The sequence below is a fragment of the Anser anser genome (genome assembly GCF_964211835.1).
Source record: "Anser anser genome assembly, chromosome: W".
Taxonomy (NCBI): Eukaryota; Metazoa; Chordata; class Aves; order Anseriformes; family Anatidae; genus Anser; species Anser anser.
This window is the reverse complement of record NC_139731.1, coordinates 7,781,951-7,802,065: the sequence shown is the minus strand read 5'-3', so window position 1 is coordinate 7,802,065 and position 20,115 is coordinate 7,781,951. Positions and strand designations below refer to the sequence as shown.

The following is a 20,115-nucleotide window of genomic DNA, read 5'->3' as shown; positions in this document are numbered from 1 at the left end:
AATAGGAATAATTACACTGGAGTTACCCAGGGATTGGTCTTGATTCTTATTTTAGTATGGCATGTCTTAGTATTTGATGCAAAGAAAGTATTGTCAATACGTAAGTAGCTTTACAAGAAGCTGTTCTGAGGAAACCAGACTAGAAAGAAAGCACTGGATAGTACAGCTGAACCTTCATCTGAATTGACGGTTGTGGCCCTCCACAGTCATAAAAGACGAGTAGGTAGTAAATAGGTGCAAAGATGGACTGCAAGAAAGATCTGTGGAACAGAGGGGGTCTGGCTGAATAGTCTGAGAGGAGGTAAGTTGTGTGATGATTGTTTGTCACTGAACAAGGATAAAACCTCTTGTAAGTTAATTGACAAATTTGACACAAAAATCTTTAGATATAAATTAATTACATGGAAGTGTCTGGTCATCTTAATGTTAAAAGGTTTTTGGCAAGAAAATGGGAGAAAAAGGAAGCCCATAAATTTGGAGAAGATGTTGTGAATTTCTGTAACATAATGAGTAGTTCCTTCAAAAAGGAAGAAGCAGGCAGTTCTAGAATGTTTCTTGTAATCTTGCAAACTCAATCACTAGCTCTTCATGATGTTGCAGAAGCAAGAGGAACAGTTTTGCTAAAGTGAAAATGGTAATAGAACTAAGCCTTAGAAATCAAATGATTGGGGCTGTTCATTCTATACCATGATAAGGAAATTTAATACAAAAATAGCAAAGAAGAAATGAGACTGAGCAGAATCTTGTTAATAGTACCATCACAATCTGGCAGTCAGACTGTTCTGTGAACTCCAATGTTTCTAACAGTTCTACCATGCCAAAAAATGGGCCAAGCAAAAAAAAAAAAAAAAATCTTGTACTTTTCTGCTAGATTGAGTTAAATCAGTAGCTCAACTAATAGCAGAGCTAGCCAAAGGGATGGAATAGGATGTCATGGCCAGATATATGGGAGGAGGGAAGAGTGAGAATGAGGATAGGGTGGAGCAAGACTGTCCCTTCATTGACAGTATTGCACTGTTGATGAGTTCAGTTGCAATCCAAGTGAAAGTATAAGGCTTCCTTTCCTGTTTTCTCAGTGTAATATATTTTGAGTAGATGCATGTGATACTGTGAATTACCTTAGAACTTGTGAATATTTTACACTTCTGTACTGTTAGGTATGTAAATAATGCAGCCTAATTTTATAGATTATCATTCACTTTTACCATCATAAAATAGTTTTCATGAGTTTTCTGACCCTAAGCTGACAAAACAAAGGCACTACCTATATAGATCAAGTAGGAGGAATTGTTTCAAGCAGTGACTCGAGCTACACCAAAGTATTTTAGGTCTTATCCTTCCACTGTTACACCAAGAAGCTGAAAATAAAATGTAATATAATCATGAGCACAACTCACAACTGAGTTGAGTTTGGATGTAATGTAAATGGTCTTTTAAGCAATGAAATATCAGGGGACTATGGTGGGAAGAAGGTAGAGTCCAGACATGGAAGTCCAGTAGTAATAAAACTTTCTCTGTGTTTCTGCCATAAAAATGGCTTTTTGATATGTTAAAGTCAATGTGTTCTGCTGTAATTAAATGACAAATTTTATTTTTAATTACTAAACACAATGGAGTTATGGAAATGTTTTTAGAAAAACTATCTACACCAAAAAGGTGCTTTGTTTCTGGTAGTTATGTCAGAGATAACATTGCTGTCTTTTGGAAAAGCTATCATGACTTATTGTTCCTTTTGGTTTTGAGCATAACCATGCTGCAATTCCACTGTGCCATTGTGTATGTTTCTTTCAAGTAAGATATCATTTCTGTTTTCTTTAAAATAGCGTATACTATCTCCTTGATAGACATGAAATTGGGTTTGAATTATCTTTTAATAGTTCTATGGAGTTGTAGAACCCCGTAATGATTCTTAAATATTATTGAACAGCAGTGCTGGAAATGTATGAAGAAGAAGAGAAAAAAAGAAAAAAAAAAAAAAAAAAAACAGAATAATCACTGAATCCCCGTTTCATATAATTGTTATACATAGTGATATTTAGCCCAGTTCACTGTATTTTTTCAAAAAATCAAAACAGCTATTGTAAGCTTTTAATCATAATGCATGGGTAGGGATTGAAATAGGACAATAACATTTGTTTCTGTTCAAATAATTAAACCCATTATTAATTTTCTGTTTCCACTGTTAGTAGTTACTTGTTCTTAGTAAATAGCCACATATTAATGTCCTACCTGCAAATTTTAGAAAGGCATGTTAGTCTCAGCATGTTCCTGGAAGATTGCCAGAGCTCTGGTGGAAGTCTTCTTGCTTGATCTGGCTGTCTTTTGATGATCCTTCATGCGGTGAGGCAGTGGACTTCTGTTCAAGTGGGGCCAGTATTTTATAATTGTAAACTTTTGTGGGAAAAGCCTGGTATCAGAGGTATGTTTTTAAAGTGTCTCTGCTTTAACTTTAAGAGTTCTGAGCTAATTTTCATGGAAGTCTTTACAAGCTCATAGCTTTAATATAGTTTACTGAAAAACATAATGGAAGTGCAGGTCAATAACGAGCTGTCATAGAAAAGTAGTATTTTTCTTAATTTGTCAGGTGGTTTTATTGAAGAACTAATGAAGCACTTACAAGCTTGTTGGACTTGAAAAGATAATAGTTTAAAACGTTGAATGAAAGACTTCTGTTCCACTGCTTCAGGGAGGAGAAAAAAAAAAAAAAAACACAAAACCAACCCACAAACCCTCTCTAAGAAGAAAGTCATTAGCCACTTGATATTTCTATATCCACAGAAACTTCAAAATGATAGTGTTTTTTTAATGTGAGTAGAAGAGAGGTAATACTAGCTATTGAAGCGTATACACAGGTAGATAGCCATTCCTGCTTTGTTTGTAGAACAGACAAATATTAATGAAATCCAGGATTTTGAAATGTCTATGTATTAGCTTAATATGTTGAATTAACCTAATTATTTACTTACTGTCTTTTTTCCATGTAGCCAGCAGCCAGCGTCAGGTGTAGCCTATTCCCATCCAACTACAGTTGCTAGCTACACTGTCCACCAGGCCCCAGTCGCTGCTCACACAGTTACTGCAGCCTATGCCCCAGCAGCAGCTACAGTTGCAGTAGCCAGGCCTGCTCCAGTAGCTGTCGCAGCTGCTGCAACGGCTGCTGCATATGGAGGCTACCCTACAGCGCACACAGCTACAGATTATGGTTATACACAGAGGCAACAAGAAGCTCCACCACCACCACCTCCTGTCACTACGCAGAATTACCAGGTATGTTTAAAAAAAAATTCTTCTGCTTAATCGTTTTTAAACTTGTATGTTAAAAGGAAGAGGCCTGTTTGGAGAGAGATTTGTTGGTACTTCAGACAGCTTCCCATTCTTGGACTGGCTTAAATGTAATATGACAGCATCCTGTTACTGGATTGTATTCCTTCTCAGTTCATGAGTAAGTAAACTTGCAGTATAAATCAGAGTGCTACATTGATTTTGCAGCTGGAAGATTTCAGTCTGTAGAGGTCATCTTGGGACTTTCTAACATATGTCTTTATTCCTGTTCAGATTTTAGAAGAGTCAGAAGTTGCAGTTCTTCCTGTCTGTCTAGATTCACATAATACAGGTGTATATGCGCGTCAGCAATCCTAGCCCGTTGGTTTCAATCAGACAGTCTAGATGCAGAAAGAGGAGGGATTTTACATGGCCAGGTAGTTTTCCATTGGAAATGTGAGCTTTATTTGCATTTTTAACAGCTTTTTTTCTACATTAGCATTTGTTAGTCCAAGCCTTCAGTGGATATCTCTAGGCTGGTGTGTTTATGCACAAGAATTACATAAATTTTGTGGCATGGCTCATATTTAAAATTTGCATTTACTCGTGAGACAGAGGACATTGAGACAGTATGTCCCTTGTAATATTTCCTTAATATATTAGTTGTAAAATTATCAAGGCGTTATATAGATTCTAATTAGTGTTATTTTGTTTAAAAGGATGATTCTGTTGCTTTAGGTTATCAGTTCTTTTGTGCAGCTTTTAGAATTTATTACATATGGTAATGAATTGTAACCTAGGAGTCCTTCCAGTTGGGTGTATATTCACAACGTCATTAAGGTAGTCAGTTACTCAATGTATTCAGACAGAAAAGAGTACCCTAAATTAAAGAAAATTTCATGTCAGTAGACTTCAGCTAATGTAGTTTATGCCCTGCTACCCATCAGTTGGTCAGCTAGTTGCGCTTTACCGTAAATATGGTATGGATGAGAAAATATGTATACATATGTAGTGGTTTCCAGGCTCACCTCTTCTAAGCTTACTAGCCATCTTCTGAGTTCTGGCTGTGTTGAATGGGCTACTTGCCTTACCCTTGTAGACTAGTTATGGTTCCCTAATGGAACAGCTGATATGTCAAAAAATGAAGAAGGCTTTGAAAGTGTCACTTCCACACTCTAACAAATATAACCAAGAAAACCATTAACCATTTTTAATGAATGGATTTTTAAGGCAAATATAGGATGATGTTTGTAACCTTGTGACTTTATTGTGGTTTATAGAAATTAACATTTTGTGGAGATTGGTGTTGTTTTCTTCCTTTTTTTTTTTTTAGGAATTTGATATAGTTCCTATGAAAAACTAATGACAGTAGTTGCTTTTCAGTTATGAAATAGTTTGGAAGGGAAAATGATTTAATTAAGTAAGGTTAATTTCTATATAAAGTCTGAAAAAGACCATCAGGTTTGTATTCTGGCCAGAAGTATTTGTAAACATTTAATTTCTTTAATGCATATATCTATGTATATTGTCTCTATAAATAATTTCTAAAACTATCTCCTTTAGTGTAGACTAGAAGGAAATATATTGTTTTTATTTTTTGACTCTGGTAATGAGCTTTATTACTCCAGATGCCTATTTTAAGGAGAAAATTGCTGTTTTCTTCTTTGAAAATTTTTAGGATTCCTATTCTTATGTTCGATCTACTGCCCCAGCTGTAGCTTATGACAGCAAACAATACTATCAACAGCCAACAGCAACTGCTGTGGCTGCTGCCCAGCCTCAGCCTTCAGTAGCTGAATCGTACTACCAGACAGGTGGGTTGCACGCTTCCAACTCCTGTCATTATACAGTGTGGGTACTACACTAATACCTTAAAAATATGTCTTTGAACACGTCACGTTACCCAGATTTTAGTTTTCTCACATAATCCTTGATAATGTGTAGAAGAATATGCTACATCTAGAACTTGAATGTTATTGCTGTAACTTTATTTGGATAACTGGATGTTGCTGTAACTATCTTTGAATTTTGGATTGTTATTAAATGCACACAAAACATACTTCTAGGCAAATGTTTTGCTGATTTGTCTAGAAAGTTTGCTGAACTGTGCAAATAGTCAGTGGTGGGTTCAGATGATAATTTGGTTAGACTTTATTTGTAATTCTGCGGTTACTTAATGATGTATGTAGTTATTATTGGTATCATGACTGCTGCAAAGCGTAAGTCTTTTATGTTAATGAGAAGTAATATGAAGGTTTAGATGTTCTTTAGCTTAGTGTATTCCAGTAAAAACTGAATTTGAAGGTTATTTGAGAACATGACAGCGTAGTTGAAAAAAATCTGAGGCTTACTAATGTGACCTGAGACATAATTACACAGTTGTGTGTTTTTTACACAATTACACAATGTATAACCATAACTGTTAAAATAATACTAATAAAGGAACCAACCAAAAAAACACCTCTCCTTGTTATGTTTAATTCCCAGAATGTTGTTAGGTATCATTAAGCATTACTTAATATGGTTTACACTTCATTCAACTAAAGCCTATGTTTGTATACTTCTGTTTTCTATCCTCATTAGCTCAGAAAGCAGGATATAGTCAAGGGGCAGCTCAATATACTCAAGCCCAACAAACACGACAAGTGACGGCTATAAAACCTGCAACCCCAAGTCCAGCAACAACTACATTTTCTATATATCCAGTATCCTCTACTGTACAGCCAGTAGCAGCTGCAGCTACTGTTGTTCCATCCTATACTCAAAGTGCAACGTACAGTACAGCAGCAGTTACTTACTCTGGTAAGAGTTGTGTGTATTATGCTGCTGGGATCTTTGTCACGGAAGATTACAGGTGTTCAATGTCACGGAAGATTACAGGTGTTCAATGTCACGGAAGATTACAGGTGTTCAATGTCACGGAAGATTACAGGTGTTCAATTGCATCATAGTCTACTGAGAAGCATCAACCAGTTGCATCAAAATGTTTTGCAAGTATAATGATTTATCTTTAAAAGAGTTTTGATGCTTAAGTATGCCTATTCTATTACATGTGAAAATATAGCAAGTATTAGCATGCCTATGTACATGGTGTTTTGTGACTTTCTGTGAGTTTTGGAGAGAAAAGATGGGGGAATAGAAAAAAATGGAGAGACATCCACACAAATAAAACCCAGGGAAACTGGAAGAGAGCATGATGCTATCAAACAACAGGGAGAACCAATCCAATATAAATCTTGTAATTTTGGGTTCTCTTGGCCCAAAATGGGAGGAGAATGGGTACTAAACAAACAAACAAAAAAACACTTTAAACATTAGAATCCAAAACCTAGTTAAAGGTGAAAAGAAACGTCAGGTTTATGGCCAGATAGTGATCAACTGGCATGTTATAGCTACCTTGAAATTTTTTGGTTTTCTGCTTAAAAAGGGATTTTAAAGGGACTTCCTTGAAAGAGAACCTGATCAGAGAATTAAAATAGTTGAACCAGTAGATGTAATAAGTTCATGGGAAAACTGTCTCAAAGGTATGAAAGCCTGGTTTCCTTGATTTATTCAGCTTTGATACTAGAAATCAAGGAGTGCATATCTAGGGTGTGCTGCAGAGGTTTTAGCAGACAATTAGCTTTGCGTTAAAACAATTTAAATCACTGAAGTAGAATGTAATAATAGCACTAGCAGTTCTATCTTTTGTATTCATTTTTTTGCCTTCCTCTACACAATTTGTCCTCCTTTTCATTTTGGATCTTGAACAATAAATCCGGTTCCAAAAGACTATTCCATTTGGCCTTTGAGAAACATTTTGTTCTTGTTATGTCGTGAACATGAGCCAACAGCATGCCCAGGTGGCCAAGAAGGCCAACGGCATCCTGGCTTGTATCAGGAATAGTGTAGCCAGCAGGACCAGGGAGGCAATCGTCCCCCCATACTCTGCTCTGGTGAGGCCGCACCTCGAGTCCTGTGTTCAGCTTTGGGCCCCTCACTACAAGAAGGACATGGAGGCCCTGGAGCATGTCCAGAGAAGGGCCATGAAGCTGGTGAAGGGCCTGGACCACAAGTCCTATGAGGAGCGGCTGAGGGAACGTGGGTTGTCTAGTCTGGAGAAGAAGAGGCTCAGGGGAGACCTTATTGCTCTCTACAACTACCTGAAAGGAGGTTGTGGGGAGCTGGGGGTCGGCCTCTTCTCGCAGATAACTAGTGATAGGTCGAGAGGGAATGGCCTCAAGTTGCGCCAGGGGAGGTTTAGGTTGGAAATTGGGAGACATTTCTTCTCAGAAAGAGTGGTCAGGCATTGGAATGGGTTGCCCAGGGAGGTGGTGGAGTCACCGTCCCTGGGGGTGTTTAAGGAAAGGTTGGACGTGGTGCTTAGGGACATGGTTTGGTGGGTGACGTTGGTAGTAGGGGGATGGTTGGACCAGATGATCTTGGAGGTCTTTTCCAACCTTAATGATTCTATGAATCAGTCTTGCCAGATGTACCAGGAATTTTCACATATTCTTTAGGGATGATTTGATATATCCAGCAATATAACTATGTGTCTGCGAAGATGTCCAAAAAAAAAAGATACAAGTGGTATGCTATGTATTTGTGATATTTGTGTACTGTGAAACATCAAGAAAAACTTGGACTATGTAACAAGATATCAATAAATTGTTTATATCCTGCCCCCCACCTCTGTTACGCAGTGTGCTTGTAAGTAGTGTTATGTAATTGATACATGATGTACTATACAGTGATGTAATATTTATTTTATTTTGATCTTTGAGGTACCTCTTATTCTGGCTATGAAGCTGCTGTGTATTCAGCTGCATCATCCTATTACCAGCAGCAGCAGCAACAGAAACAGGCAGCAGCAGCTGCTGCTGCTGCAGCAACAGCTGCTTGGACAGGGACCACCTTTACAAAAAAGGCACCGTTCCAAAATAAGCAACTGAAAGCAAAACAACCTCCCAAACCACCCCAGATCCACTACTGTGATGTTTGTAAGATCAGCTGTGCTGGACCACAGGTACTTGTATTATGTAATATTCTGCTATATGTTTTCGTCATAATTTCTTCAGAAAAAAATGACCCCTTTTAGAATACTTGTTAAATCTTAAGGAGCTGATTCTGCAGTTTTATTAAAGGAATAATTAAATGAAAGTCTGTGCTATTATAGTTACTACGTGAAGACAAAAGATGCATCCTGTTAGCTTGTACAGAGAAGCTTTGACAATACTTTGAACTCCAGAAGTATTATAAACTATTAATTTGATTTGCTTTTTTAGCATAGCAAACTTCTTTAGAAAACACTTTTTTTCAAAACTACTTAATTATATACATTTTGTGAATGGTAAGCCTGAAAATTTATTTTTCATGGTATTCTGTCATCCCAGTTTAGTTTCACAGTGGGTACGAGTGTGTAAATTGTAGACATTAAGTCATGTAGTATCTGTGTGTGTTTGACTCAACAGTTCTTTAAGTCTATCATTATTTCCCACCCTGTCTCTCTAGGTTGTCAGTGATGGTATAGGAGCAAATCTCAACTTCTGCATTTCATTTTCACCACAGCTTTTTGTGCTACCTTATTTTGAATCAAATTTTTAGCTCTCGGGATACACTTAATCAGTGTCATTATGCAGGTTGAGGAAAATTCAAAATCGAGAATAATTCAATGTTTCAATGTTTCAATAATTCAACTGCAACTGAGATACAGTTTTGTGATCATCTCAAGTTTTCAATATTAATATCTTTTGAACTGTAGTTGATTGAGGAAGTGAGCGGGTAGGGGAGGAGAACCCAGGTTGTATTACTTCTAAAAGTGGAATTCTGGTGGTGGTGAAGAAAATTTCTTGTTCTTACAAATGGCCTGTTTATGCCTTAGAGCATGTCATATAAAATAAATGTTCAAAGTAGGAAGTAGTTCTTATACAAAGCATGTATTTTATGTTATGGTCTATTCTCCATGTATTCACTTGAAAGATAAACAAGCAGTACAAAGGTAGCTTACTGTGTGTATTATTTATTTAATTAGACTTATAAAGAACACTTAGAAGGCCAGAAACACAAAAAGAAAGAAGCAGCATTAAAAGCTTCCCAGAACACCAATAACAGCAGCACATCTGCTCGTGGATCTCAAAATCAGTTGCGCTGTGAGCTTTGCGATGTGTCTTGTACAGGAGCAGATGCATATGCTGCCCATATCCGTGGAGCAAAACATCAGAAAGTAAGAGCCTTCTTTGTTCTTATTACACAAGTCAGTTGTATATTTTTCCCATCATCTTAGAGGGGAGAAAATAAGCAGAAACAATATAGTTTGAATAATTTCATTTTAAAATGTTTATTTCTGCTTTTTGTTTCGAATGTAACTTTAAGCTTGCTATTAGAAGGGCATTGTCGGGAGAAAGGGGGAAAAATACTGCTGCTGCATCAATAAGAAGGGGATGTATTAGGGAAAGTATGGAAATTCTAGCATGAAGGTGTAGAATAAGGTGGGGAAAAGAGTCAGTGAAGACATGTAGTAACATGCTTGTCTTCAGTAACTCTTTCCAAGGCTTTTCTTGGTAGTCAGCTTACTTGCTTGGTGCTGTGAAGTTCACAGTGCGCTTTGAAATGCTGTAAGCTGAGTCAGTGCCAAGGGACAGGACAATTATGCATCACACCTTGGCATTTCTTGCAAACAAAATTTGGTATATGGGAGCACAGAACAGTGCACTGTAGTAGTAGGCTTCATAGTGTGTGTTTTGGAATACTTTGGGTAAACATGCTTTCCCTACTGTCTGGGTGCAGGTATGTAGGTATTCTGGACAGAAGACTCGGTCTTCACTGTGAACCCCTGTGACCCGTGTTTTGAATTTGGCCATAAATAGAATAGCACTGCAGTGTGTGTTTATATATTACAGATTTTCTTCATAACTTGGGCAAGATTAATGTCAGTAACAAATACAGTATTAATATTCAGCTTTTACAGCTCTTACCTTTCTAACCCAGAGCACTGTACAAAGTGGCATCAGTAACATCATTCCTATTAAAATAAATAAATCTCACAACGCACCTAAAAGTTTCCTCAATATAATTTTTGTTAGTGCAAGAACAAATATAATTGAGATGTGTCTAGTGTTTTTTCATAAATACGTTGAGCCATTAATTTTTTTGTGGTGTCCCTAGTAATTGGATAGGTATATGGAGTGTGGTATGTTATCTTCATACATGCGGATGTAGCTTTCTTTTCCCTATAGATAGTGACTATCTACTGCTAATTTAGGTTGTCATCTGTGTAAAACTAAAATCTCAAAGAAATCTATTACTTTGGTACACTATGAAGAATCTTGTGCGTTCTACTGCAGAAGTCATTTTGAAGAGTTGCTTAAACTTGAATTTATAGTCTGTATTCCAATGGGGGGAATATGATTTACTTCAAAAAATAAAAAGCAAAAACCCAAGAAGCGTATGTATACTGTTGTATATGTATTATTGTTGTCTACACTTTTGCATTAAAGGTGTGCTAACAGATGTCTTTATTGCTACTTTCAAATCTTTCCCAATCTTTAGCTTTCATTTTGCATGTTTAGTTTTTATGGACTGCTTGTATTCCTTTTTCAGGTGATGGTCAGCTCTTTCAAAAAAGTAGTTTAATGTATTATGCTTTTTGAAGAGAAGAAAAAGTAACCAGGCAGCAAAACAGCGACATGGAAACATTTTGAGCAAAATTCCTCCTTCAGTTTTACTGGCCTTTCAGTTTATTGGCTATCTCATCCATGTAGCTTTTGGAGTAAATACTGAATTTGCGATGGAAATAAGCAATCTGAGATGACAATTAACGATTTGCTTGTTACATATGACAGAAACTTCTACATGTTCATCTTTTTTTGCCAAGATCACTTTTTATTTTTATTTTTTCGACGTTATATTTGTTTGTGTTACAGCCTCCATAACCTATAATAAGTTCATTTTTTTCTAGTTGTCCTAGAGAGAGTATATGAATTTCTCTTTATTCTTATAGGTAGTAAAATTGCACACAAAACTTGGCAAACCCATTCCTTCAACTGAACCAAATGTGGTTACCCAGGCTACTTCCTCAACATCCACATCTGCTTCCAAACCAGCTGCATCTGCTTCAAACATATCAACTATATCAACTAGCAGCAGTACTGTGAACTCCTCTGTTGCATCCTGTGCAGTGAAAATTCTTACTACCGTGTCAAGCACACCACTTAACACGGCGTCCAGCAACAAAACATCTTCAACTGCTGCTAATATAGCTGTAAAGAAAACATCTACACCGAAAATAAACTTTGTTGGCAAGTACAGAAGTCAGTCTTCATTTTGAAACCTAACCTATTCCATATCTTTTTTTAAAGATCTTAGTTTAGCAAATACAAATGTATTGAGTTAACTATGCATGAGTAATTACTGATAGGTGAAAATAAAAATGCGTATAAAAGTTCTGCTTCATAATTTATGGTACAAGTCGATGGGGCTGGATGGGATCCACCCGAGGGCACTGAGAGAACTGGCGGAAGAGCTGACCAAGCCCCTTTCCATCATTTATCAGCAGTCCCGGCTATCGGGGGAGGTCCCAGTTGACTGGCGGCTAGCAAATGGGACGCCCATCTACAAGAAGGGCTGGGGGGTAGACCCGGGGAACTATAGGCCTGTTAGTGTGACATCAGTGCCAGGGAAGCTCATGGAGCAGATTATCTTGAGTGTCATCAGGCGGCACTTGCAGGGCAAGCAGGCGATCAGGCCCAGTCAGCATGGGTTTATGAAAGGCAGGTCCTGCTTGATGAACCTCATCTCCTTCTATGACCAAGTGACACGCTTAGTGGATGAGGGAAAGGCTGTGGATGTGGTCTTCATTGGGTTAAACACTGGCTGGATAGCCGGGCCCAAAGAGTCATGGTGAATGGAGTCAAATTCAGTTGGAGGCCGGTCACTAGTGGAGTCCCCCAGGGCTCAGTACTAGGGCCAGTTCTCTTTAACATCTTTATCAGTGATCTGGATGAGGGGATCCAGTGCACCCTCAGTAAGTTTACAGATGACACCAAGTTAGGTGCGTGTGTCGATCTGCTCGAGGGTAGGAGGGCTCTGCAGGAGGATCTGGATAGGCTGGACCGATGGGCTGATGAGGCCAACCGTATGAGGTTCAACAAGGCCAAGTGCTGGGTCCTGCACCTGGGGCGTAACAACCCCAAGCAGAGCTACAGGCTGGGAGATGAGTGGTTGGAAAGCTGCCTGGCAGACAAGGACCTGGGAGTACTGGTTGATAGTCGGCTGAATATGAGCCAGCAGTGTGCTCAGGTGGCCAAGAAGGCCAACAGCATCCTGGCTTGTATAAGAAGCAGTGTGGCCAGCAGGTCCAGGGAAGTGATTGTCCCCCTGTACTCAGCTCTGGTGAGGCCTTACCTCGAGTACTGTGTTCAGTTTTGGGCCCCTCACTACAGGAAGGACATGGAGGTGCTCGAGTGAGTCCAGAGAAGGGCGACGAAGCTGGTGAGGGGTCTGGAGAACAAGTCTTACGAGGATCGGCTGAGGGAGCTGGGGTTGTTCAGCCTGGAGAGGAAGAGGCTCAGGGGCGACCTTATCGCACTCTGTAGGTGTGGGAAAGGAATTCGCAGGGAGCTTTGTGCTGTTTCACATGTCCCTGAGTTAGAGATAATGAGGAGAACTGCGGTAGAACCAGAAACTTGAGCAAGGTCGAGATAAAGTAAATTGGCTACAGTGTTAAAGTAAATTGGCTACGGTGTTAAAGATGAGCTTTGGGCAGTGGCCAATTGCTGGCTGGCTTAAGGCGCGTGTCTGAGGGTCTCTAACCAATTGTAAGACAGATTCGGGCATGTGGACAGTGCGTGGGGCTACGGGGAAAGTATATGTAGCGGTGAAAAATGGCAATAAACGGTCTCCTGTTCAAGAGCCATCAGGAGTCGGTGTCTTGCATCCCTTTATATAGGTACCTTAAAGGAGGCTGTTGCAAGGTGGGGATTGGTCTGTTCTCCCACATGCCCAGTGATAGGACGAGGGGGAATGGGCTAAAGTTGCCCCAGGGGAGGTTTAGGTTGGATATTAGGAAGAACTTCTTTACCAAAAGGGTTGCAAATCATTGGAATGGGCTGCCCAGGGAAGTGGTTGAGTCACCATCCCCGGAGGTCTTTAAAAGACGTTTAGATGTAGAGCTTATTGATATGGTTTAGTGGAGTACTTGTTAGTGTTAGGTCAGAGGTTGGACTTGGTGATCTTGGAGGTCTTTTCCAACCTAGATGATTCTGTTTTCTATCCTGTTGTCTCCACCTGACTTTTCCTGGAGGCTTCTTCCTCCTTCTTAAGAGTGTTTTGTTTTCTTACATAGTAGCTGATGGAGTGTTGCAGTTTATAGTCCAGTTGGTCCTAATTTCAGTTTACAGCCTGGACTTCTGTGGCAGACAGGCAGTTGATTACTGGGCAGCTGAAACATCCTTGTAACAGTGGAAGCGTAAAGTGGAAACTTTTTGAAATTAGCATGATAGACATATAGAGATGGGAAGTAGATGTTCTGAAATAAGCTGTTCTCCTCTCAAAGGAAAAACCTATGCAGTTACAACATTGAGAGCATATTACCTTTGTTAATACACAAATTATATGGTTTTCAAATATGTTTTTGGATCCATTTAAAAAAAATAGAGATTATTAAAATGTCTTTGTTCCTTTCGGTCCTGTTTCTTTTGAAAAAGCATGCAAGTGAATGATGAAAATTACGTAAAGTAGTAGGTTTTTGTGCTAAAATAAAAAGATAATACTAAGTGCTTTAAACAAACTTGAATGTTTTCAAACTTTTATTTATAAAAAAAACCCAACACTTATATTTTAAATATGTTTAAGTTTTAATTAGTTTTAAAAGACTGATAAAGCTTTGGCCAGAACATTGATACTTGCAAATAAACTCTTCAGTCCGTACATCACGTGTAATCATGTTTGCATTTTATGGAAGTTAAAAAATTTTAATTTTAATATGTAGGTGGTAATAAGCTTCAGACAACAGGAAGTAAACTTGAAGAAATGAAATCAGCTGAAAGTGTTAAAACAACTCTTGTTGCCACGGTACAAACACAGGAAGTAAAACCAGCAACTGAACCAGTGACTCCTGCGACTCTTGCTGCCCTGCAAAGTGATGTACAGCCAGTGGGCCATGACTACGTGGAGGAGGTATCGATGCAAAAATGTGTATTATTTTAACTATTTCAGTGAAAAATTGTTCATTATGAAAGAAGGCATTACACCTGCAAAGGCTTGTGCATATATTCACATTTTTGGATTGTATATGTTTTGAACTGAGTGGCGGACTCTTCACGTTGGTGTTATGAGACGTGGATCAAGTCAATAGGATCAGAATCTGATGTAAATCTTTCATTATTTTTCATTATTTGAGTTTTTTTTAATTTTTTAAAATTTTCATTATTTTTGGTTTGCTATTATTAATTTCTGCTCAGTATGTTCAGGTTGAAGTTTAAAGCTGTGTGCTCATTGGAATGGAAGAACTCGGTTCGTTATGGAGCACAGTGGTGTCTCTGGCAGAATTGAAAGCTTGCTTTCTTTCGGTTACTGTGTGAACTTTTTAGTATGTGTTAAGATGAATAGACATTATCCAGTGTCACTGAATTAAATTCATTTTTACATCATTTTTGGGTTTAAAACAAAAATAGCAACAACAACAAAAAAAACACAAAAACAATTGTGTTAAAATTTATTTTCCAGGTAAGAAATGATGAAGGAAAGGTGATCCGCTTTCACTGTAAACTTTGTGAATGCAGTTTTAATGATCCAAATGCCAAGGAGATGCACTTAAAAGGGAGGCGGCACAGACTTCAGTATAAGGTTAGTAGAAATGTTTATGCTTCTATCTGAAAATCCATCAGATTGTCAGTTAATTGAACAGTCTTACATTTAAAGAATAGCCAAACTAAGTACTCTGAGTAAACAGCACATTAAAGAAGGTAGAGAAATATATTGATTTTCTTTGGAGTATAGTCTTCAAAGCAGTAATGCAGACTATGAAACTGCATTTTGATTTTGTTTGTTTTTAAACATTTTGAATGTTGCTTTTGGGAACCTTTGCAACATTAAAATATGATACAACATATGCAAGCAACAATAGGTTCTTTTATGTTGTTTACCATTAATTTCAAGCAGTGTAATAGAATAGTGCTTAATGTTTTTGGCAGGATAGACCACACAAACCTTCTGTGGAGACATTTGAGAAATGAGCATTGGAGCTTTTTTTCCAGTCATGAGTGGAGAGCCACCTGTATTGATATATGCTGTGCATTTTGATTATTATGAAACAATGTAAGAAGAATCTACTGTGGTCTCAGGAGATGTAATGGGCCTGTGTAATCATGAAAGGGATGAAAAAAGAGAATTGCTAGAAAAATGTGTTCAGTAACTCATGGTTATACAGCTGTATGAGGTACCTTTCAGGAATCAGGGTGTCAGGAAGCACACGGTAGTTGAGAGGAAATGTTTTTTCAGGCTACAGATTAGTCACCTGGCTACAGAATGAACAGCAAATTACTTGGTCTTTCATGTAACATTTTCATCTTAAATTACTTTGTTCCTGATGTAGGTAAAGAGGGGATTCATGCTATTTGTAATATGTTATTTCTTTAAAATACTGGACACGATTTTCTTCAACTACTCATTCAGTGTAGTTCTAAAACTGCATTTTACTTCCCTTGATTTTATTGTAGACAAGTAGTGTGTGTTAAACATTCCAGGAAAAACTCTGTAAATTTGAGATGACGAGGAAAACCAGCATTTCATTCATTTTTTTCTGAACTAGAAAAAAGTAAACCCAGATTTACAAGTAGAAATAAAGCCCAGTATTCGAGCAAGAAAAATTCAAGAAGAAAAGATGAGGAAACAGATGCAGAAAGAAGAATACTGGAGAAGGCGAGAAGAGGAAGAACGCTGGAGGATGGAAATGAGGTAATGCATTGTTTTATCAGTAAATGAGACAAAGCTGAAGTCGGATTAAAACTAACTCTGCTTCTGTAGTTAGTTCTTTTGAATGATGTGGGAACTCTGTACTGTCTTGTTTTAAATTAAATTGTCATTAACTCACTGGGATTTGCGTTTGCTGGTCTTCGAGCCCTCTGAGGAATGTGGACTTACTAGAATTATTTTGCTATAAACAGACTCCCTTTCAAAAAGCCATTCATTTTTACTTACCCTCTGGAATTCCCTGGTATTTGCACAATTACTAGAAACGAGTTAGTGAGGACATCCAAGAATTCATTTAGAATGTTTCGAAGTACTAACAGCTATGTAAAGAGAATGCTTTGTTTCATGCACTTCAGGCGATATGAAGAAGACATGTACTGGAGGAGAATGGAGGAAGAGCAGCATCACTGGGATGACCGTCGCAGAATAGCAGATGGAGGATATCCTCATGGTCCTCCAGGACCTCTAGGCCTGCTGGGAGTTAGACCAGGAATACCTCCTCAGCCCCAAGGACCAGCTGTGAGTTTCTTAACTTGAGGGGAAAACAATGAAATCTTACTTACCAGGAGGCACAGTTAAGGACTGTAAATTATTCAGTGCTGAGTTGTCTCCATCCTTTCTTAATAAAGGATTCGTAAAGGTTAAGAAAAAATTATATGCTAATGAAATTATGTAGATGAACCTTTCTTCCAAAATAAGTCCACTTAATATGACAATAAGATGCCTCGAAGACAAATACTGACGCTTCTGAAATACAAGTCTTTCTGGATTTGTGTATTACTTTTATTTAATTGCATTATACAACGTTATTTTCTTGATCTTTAAAGGTCCCTTCTAACTCAAACCATTCTATAATTGTGGACAAATATATTGGGTTAAAAGTGGTTGGATCATGAGTCCCAGAGGATAATGGTTAGTGGTGGGTACTACTCTCCTTTGAGGTTGGTAACAAGTAGAGTACCACATGGGTTTATCCTAGGATTTGTCTTGTTAGTACCTTATCAGTCATCTGAAAGGTGATGGAGTTTAGTGCGTGCTCATCAGGTTTGCTGCTGACATGAAACTTAATCGGCTCAGGGTGGGGAGAAGAATCTGTACCTTTAAGGACAGGGCTTCTGTCCAGATAGACCTAGGCAAGCTGGAGGAATGGGTTGACAGGAGCTTTACACAATTCTGCAAGGACAAATAGCTAGTGCTGCACTTGGGCAGGAGTAACCCATTGCACTGGTGAAGGCTGGGAAGTGACAGGCTGGGTAGTAGCCCTACAGAAGGGAACCTGGGGATCTTTGCAGAGAACAAGCTGAATATGAGCCAGCAATGTGCTCTGACAGCAAGGAACACCAACAGTATCCTGATTTGTATTAACAGGAGCATAATCAATAGATGATGGGAAGCAGTCAGCTTTCATTAGACCCAAACTGCAATACTGCATTCAGTTTAGGGCTTTCTAGTACAAGAAAGATATTGATAAATCATAGCAGGTTCAGTGTGGGGTCACCAGAATGACTGGGGACTGCAGCATGTGTGCTGCATGGAGAGACAGGGATCTTGCCACTTTCAGCCTGGAGAAGAGAGAGCTTCAGTAGGTCCTAAGAGCCTTCTAATGTCTGTGCCTTAGAAAGACAATGGAGCCGGGTTCTCTGTAGTGGTGAGAGCAAGATAGAGCCAGCTTAAGCTGAGATGAGAAGTTCAGACTGAATACAGGAAGTAACTTTTTCACAGAGACGTTGTGCAGCCTCCATCTTTGGTGTTTTTTCAAGACGTGACTGGATAAATCCCTAAACAATGTGATCTGATCTTATAGCTAACCGTGGTTTGCACAGGAAGCTGGAATAGAGACCTCCTGAGGCCACTTGCTATTTGAATTCTTCTTTCTCTGAAAGCAACTATAGATACTTTATTTTGCAGCAGTGAATAAGTATGCAAGTATTTAGCGGTTAATGAAAAGACAATAGATACTTATTTGGGAGAGAGGAGTACTTTGGATCTGTGGATTTCATAATTTGTTTTATTTCCACAGTTTCTTCAGACATGATTGTTTGTGAGCAGTGTAAGTTGTTAAGGACATCTCAGTTCATGTTTTGTTACATTTCAGTCATTTGAGGCTTGAATATTCTATGAATTTTGAAGTGTTCCCACATTTCAGAAATACACTTTATCTCTGTTTAGCCTCTACGCCGCCCTGACTCCTCTGACGACCGCTACGTGATGACCAAACATGCGGCAATATATCCAACAGAGGAGGAACTTCAGGCAGTCCAAAAAATCGTTTCTATTACTGAGCGTGCTTTGAAACTTGTTTCTGACAATATGACTGACCATGAAAAAAACAAGAGCAAAGAGGGAGATGATAAAAAAGATGGCAGTAAAGACAGGTATTTTTATTTTTTTAAAGAAATGTGTCTTTTGTTTCTAAAATCATCTTATGTTTTTCCTTGTACTGTTCTCAGTGCTTCCAAGGATCCTATTCTCTTTAAGTTTTTATACAGCAAATTTGGATTAGGACTGTGTCCTCAAGAGTATGTGGAGTATTCCTATTTCATTTCATTTTTCTATCTTCAGGACTGGCATTTAAAATAATATTAAAACCTTAAAGCAACTTCTAACTGTAATTTACTTCACAGAGCTTTGAAAGGAGTTTTACGGGTAGGCGTTTTGGCTAAAGGTTTGCTGCTCCGTGGAGACAGAAATGTCAGTCTTGTTTTGTTGTGTGCTGAGAAGCCTTCAAAGACTTTACTCAGTTGTATTGCTGAAAGTCTTCCCAAACAACTTGCAGTAAGTAGAGTTTAGATTCTTTCATCTGATTTTTTTTGTAAAGATACTTAAAAAAAAAAAAAATAATCTGTCCTCAAGTCATATGTCTGCAGGGCTGACAGCTGCATTCCATAGCTCAAGTTGAGTTTCTTTTGTTTTTCTGGGTGTTTCCATCTGAATTCAGTGACCACACTGCATGTTTTGCTTTCTGTACATTGTGTTTACTAGTGTCTAGGTGTTTATGCTAGTGGTGTAGTATCAATCATTGTTTAATAGAGTTCATTTAATTGGAAAATATATAAATAATAGAATAAATGAATAGAAGAAATGCAAATTAAATGAATAGAATAAATGAGTAGAAGATGACTTTCTATTGTCCAGTTACCACCAGTGACAGAGGTAATTTGTGCAGTGTTATAGAAAGCTTACTGCCTGAAGGTCAAAGTTCTCCATTAATGCCAGTGTGTTTCCAGTATGTATGCTTCATAGTTCCACAGTTAACAAATTAAGTCTTGTTGCTTTTTAATGTGGTACCGTTCTTAAAAGTTACCAAAAAAGTCTTAAACCATTCAGTGGAACTCATATAAACTATTTGCTATATTTCCATAAGACATGTGTAAAAGTCTTTAACTCCATTGCTCCCTACTGAAATAAAGCCTACCCACCTTCATTATAGAAAGGTTGCTTGTAGCATCAGTGTTTCAGTACAGTCTGGTAAATTGCTTGGCAAAATCAGTGGCATGGTAGAAGCATTAGCAGGATCAGATTAATTAGGAAATAATCTTGGGTCCTGCTCAAAGTAACAAAGCAAGAAAAGCTAAAAATTGCACATCTTGGTCTGTCTTTGTGGAGAACTGACTTCTAGTTTGTGAAAGGAGATGACAGAGGTGCCTACAGCATCCTCTTGAGATAATTAGAAGTATTAAATCACTAGCAAGAACCAATTCAGAATAACCACCTTGTTATTCTTATGTTTTCCCCTGCTGTTTATCTTGCTCTTTGTTCTCACCTCAGGATGTTGCGACAGCCAAGTAGAGAATGTGCCTAGCAGTACGCAACCTATAAGTGAGAGCTGGAAGGAGGGGAACTGCTGCAGCTTTGTGCTTTTTAAAGACTCGTATGTTTGAATAGGAAACATACCCAGTAGCCGTT

The 20,115-nt window shown here is 38.2% G+C and overlaps 1 protein-coding gene across 6 annotated transcripts in view; it reads left to right on the top strand.

Moving 5' to 3' along the window:
* LOC310888627 (zinc finger RNA-binding protein-like) overlaps positions 1–20,115 on the top strand; it is a 46,523-nt gene that overhangs the window by 11,271 nt on the left and 15,137 nt on the right. For 3 of the 6 annotated variants that reach the window (XR_014575975.1, XM_083815518.1, XM_083815520.1), the window contains exons 3-14: positions 2,985–3,267; positions 4,940–5,075; positions 5,845–6,063; positions 8,025–8,266; positions 9,272–9,463; positions 11,240–11,537; positions 14,228–14,415; positions 14,965–15,084; positions 16,049–16,194; positions 16,566–16,728; positions 18,379–18,584; positions 18,834–18,984. Coding sequence is in view for 4 of the 6 variants with exons in the window: in XM_083815518.1 (XP_083671644.1) it covers positions 2,985–3,267; positions 4,940–5,075; positions 5,845–6,063; positions 8,025–8,266; positions 9,272–9,463; positions 11,240–11,537; positions 14,228–14,415; positions 14,965–15,084; positions 16,049–16,194; positions 16,566–16,728; positions 18,379–18,584; positions 18,834–18,984 (2,344 nt within the window). In the remaining 2 variants the exon portion in view is untranslated. Of the gene's footprint in view, positions 1–2,984; positions 3,268–4,939; positions 5,076–5,844; positions 6,064–8,024; positions 8,267–9,271; positions 9,464–11,239; positions 11,550–14,227; positions 14,416–14,964; positions 15,085–16,048; positions 16,195–16,565; positions 16,729–18,378; positions 18,585–18,833; positions 18,985–20,115 lie in introns of all 6 variants that reach the window. The other 3 variants (XR_014575976.1, XM_083815517.1, XM_083815519.1) reach the window with 1 other exon arrangement.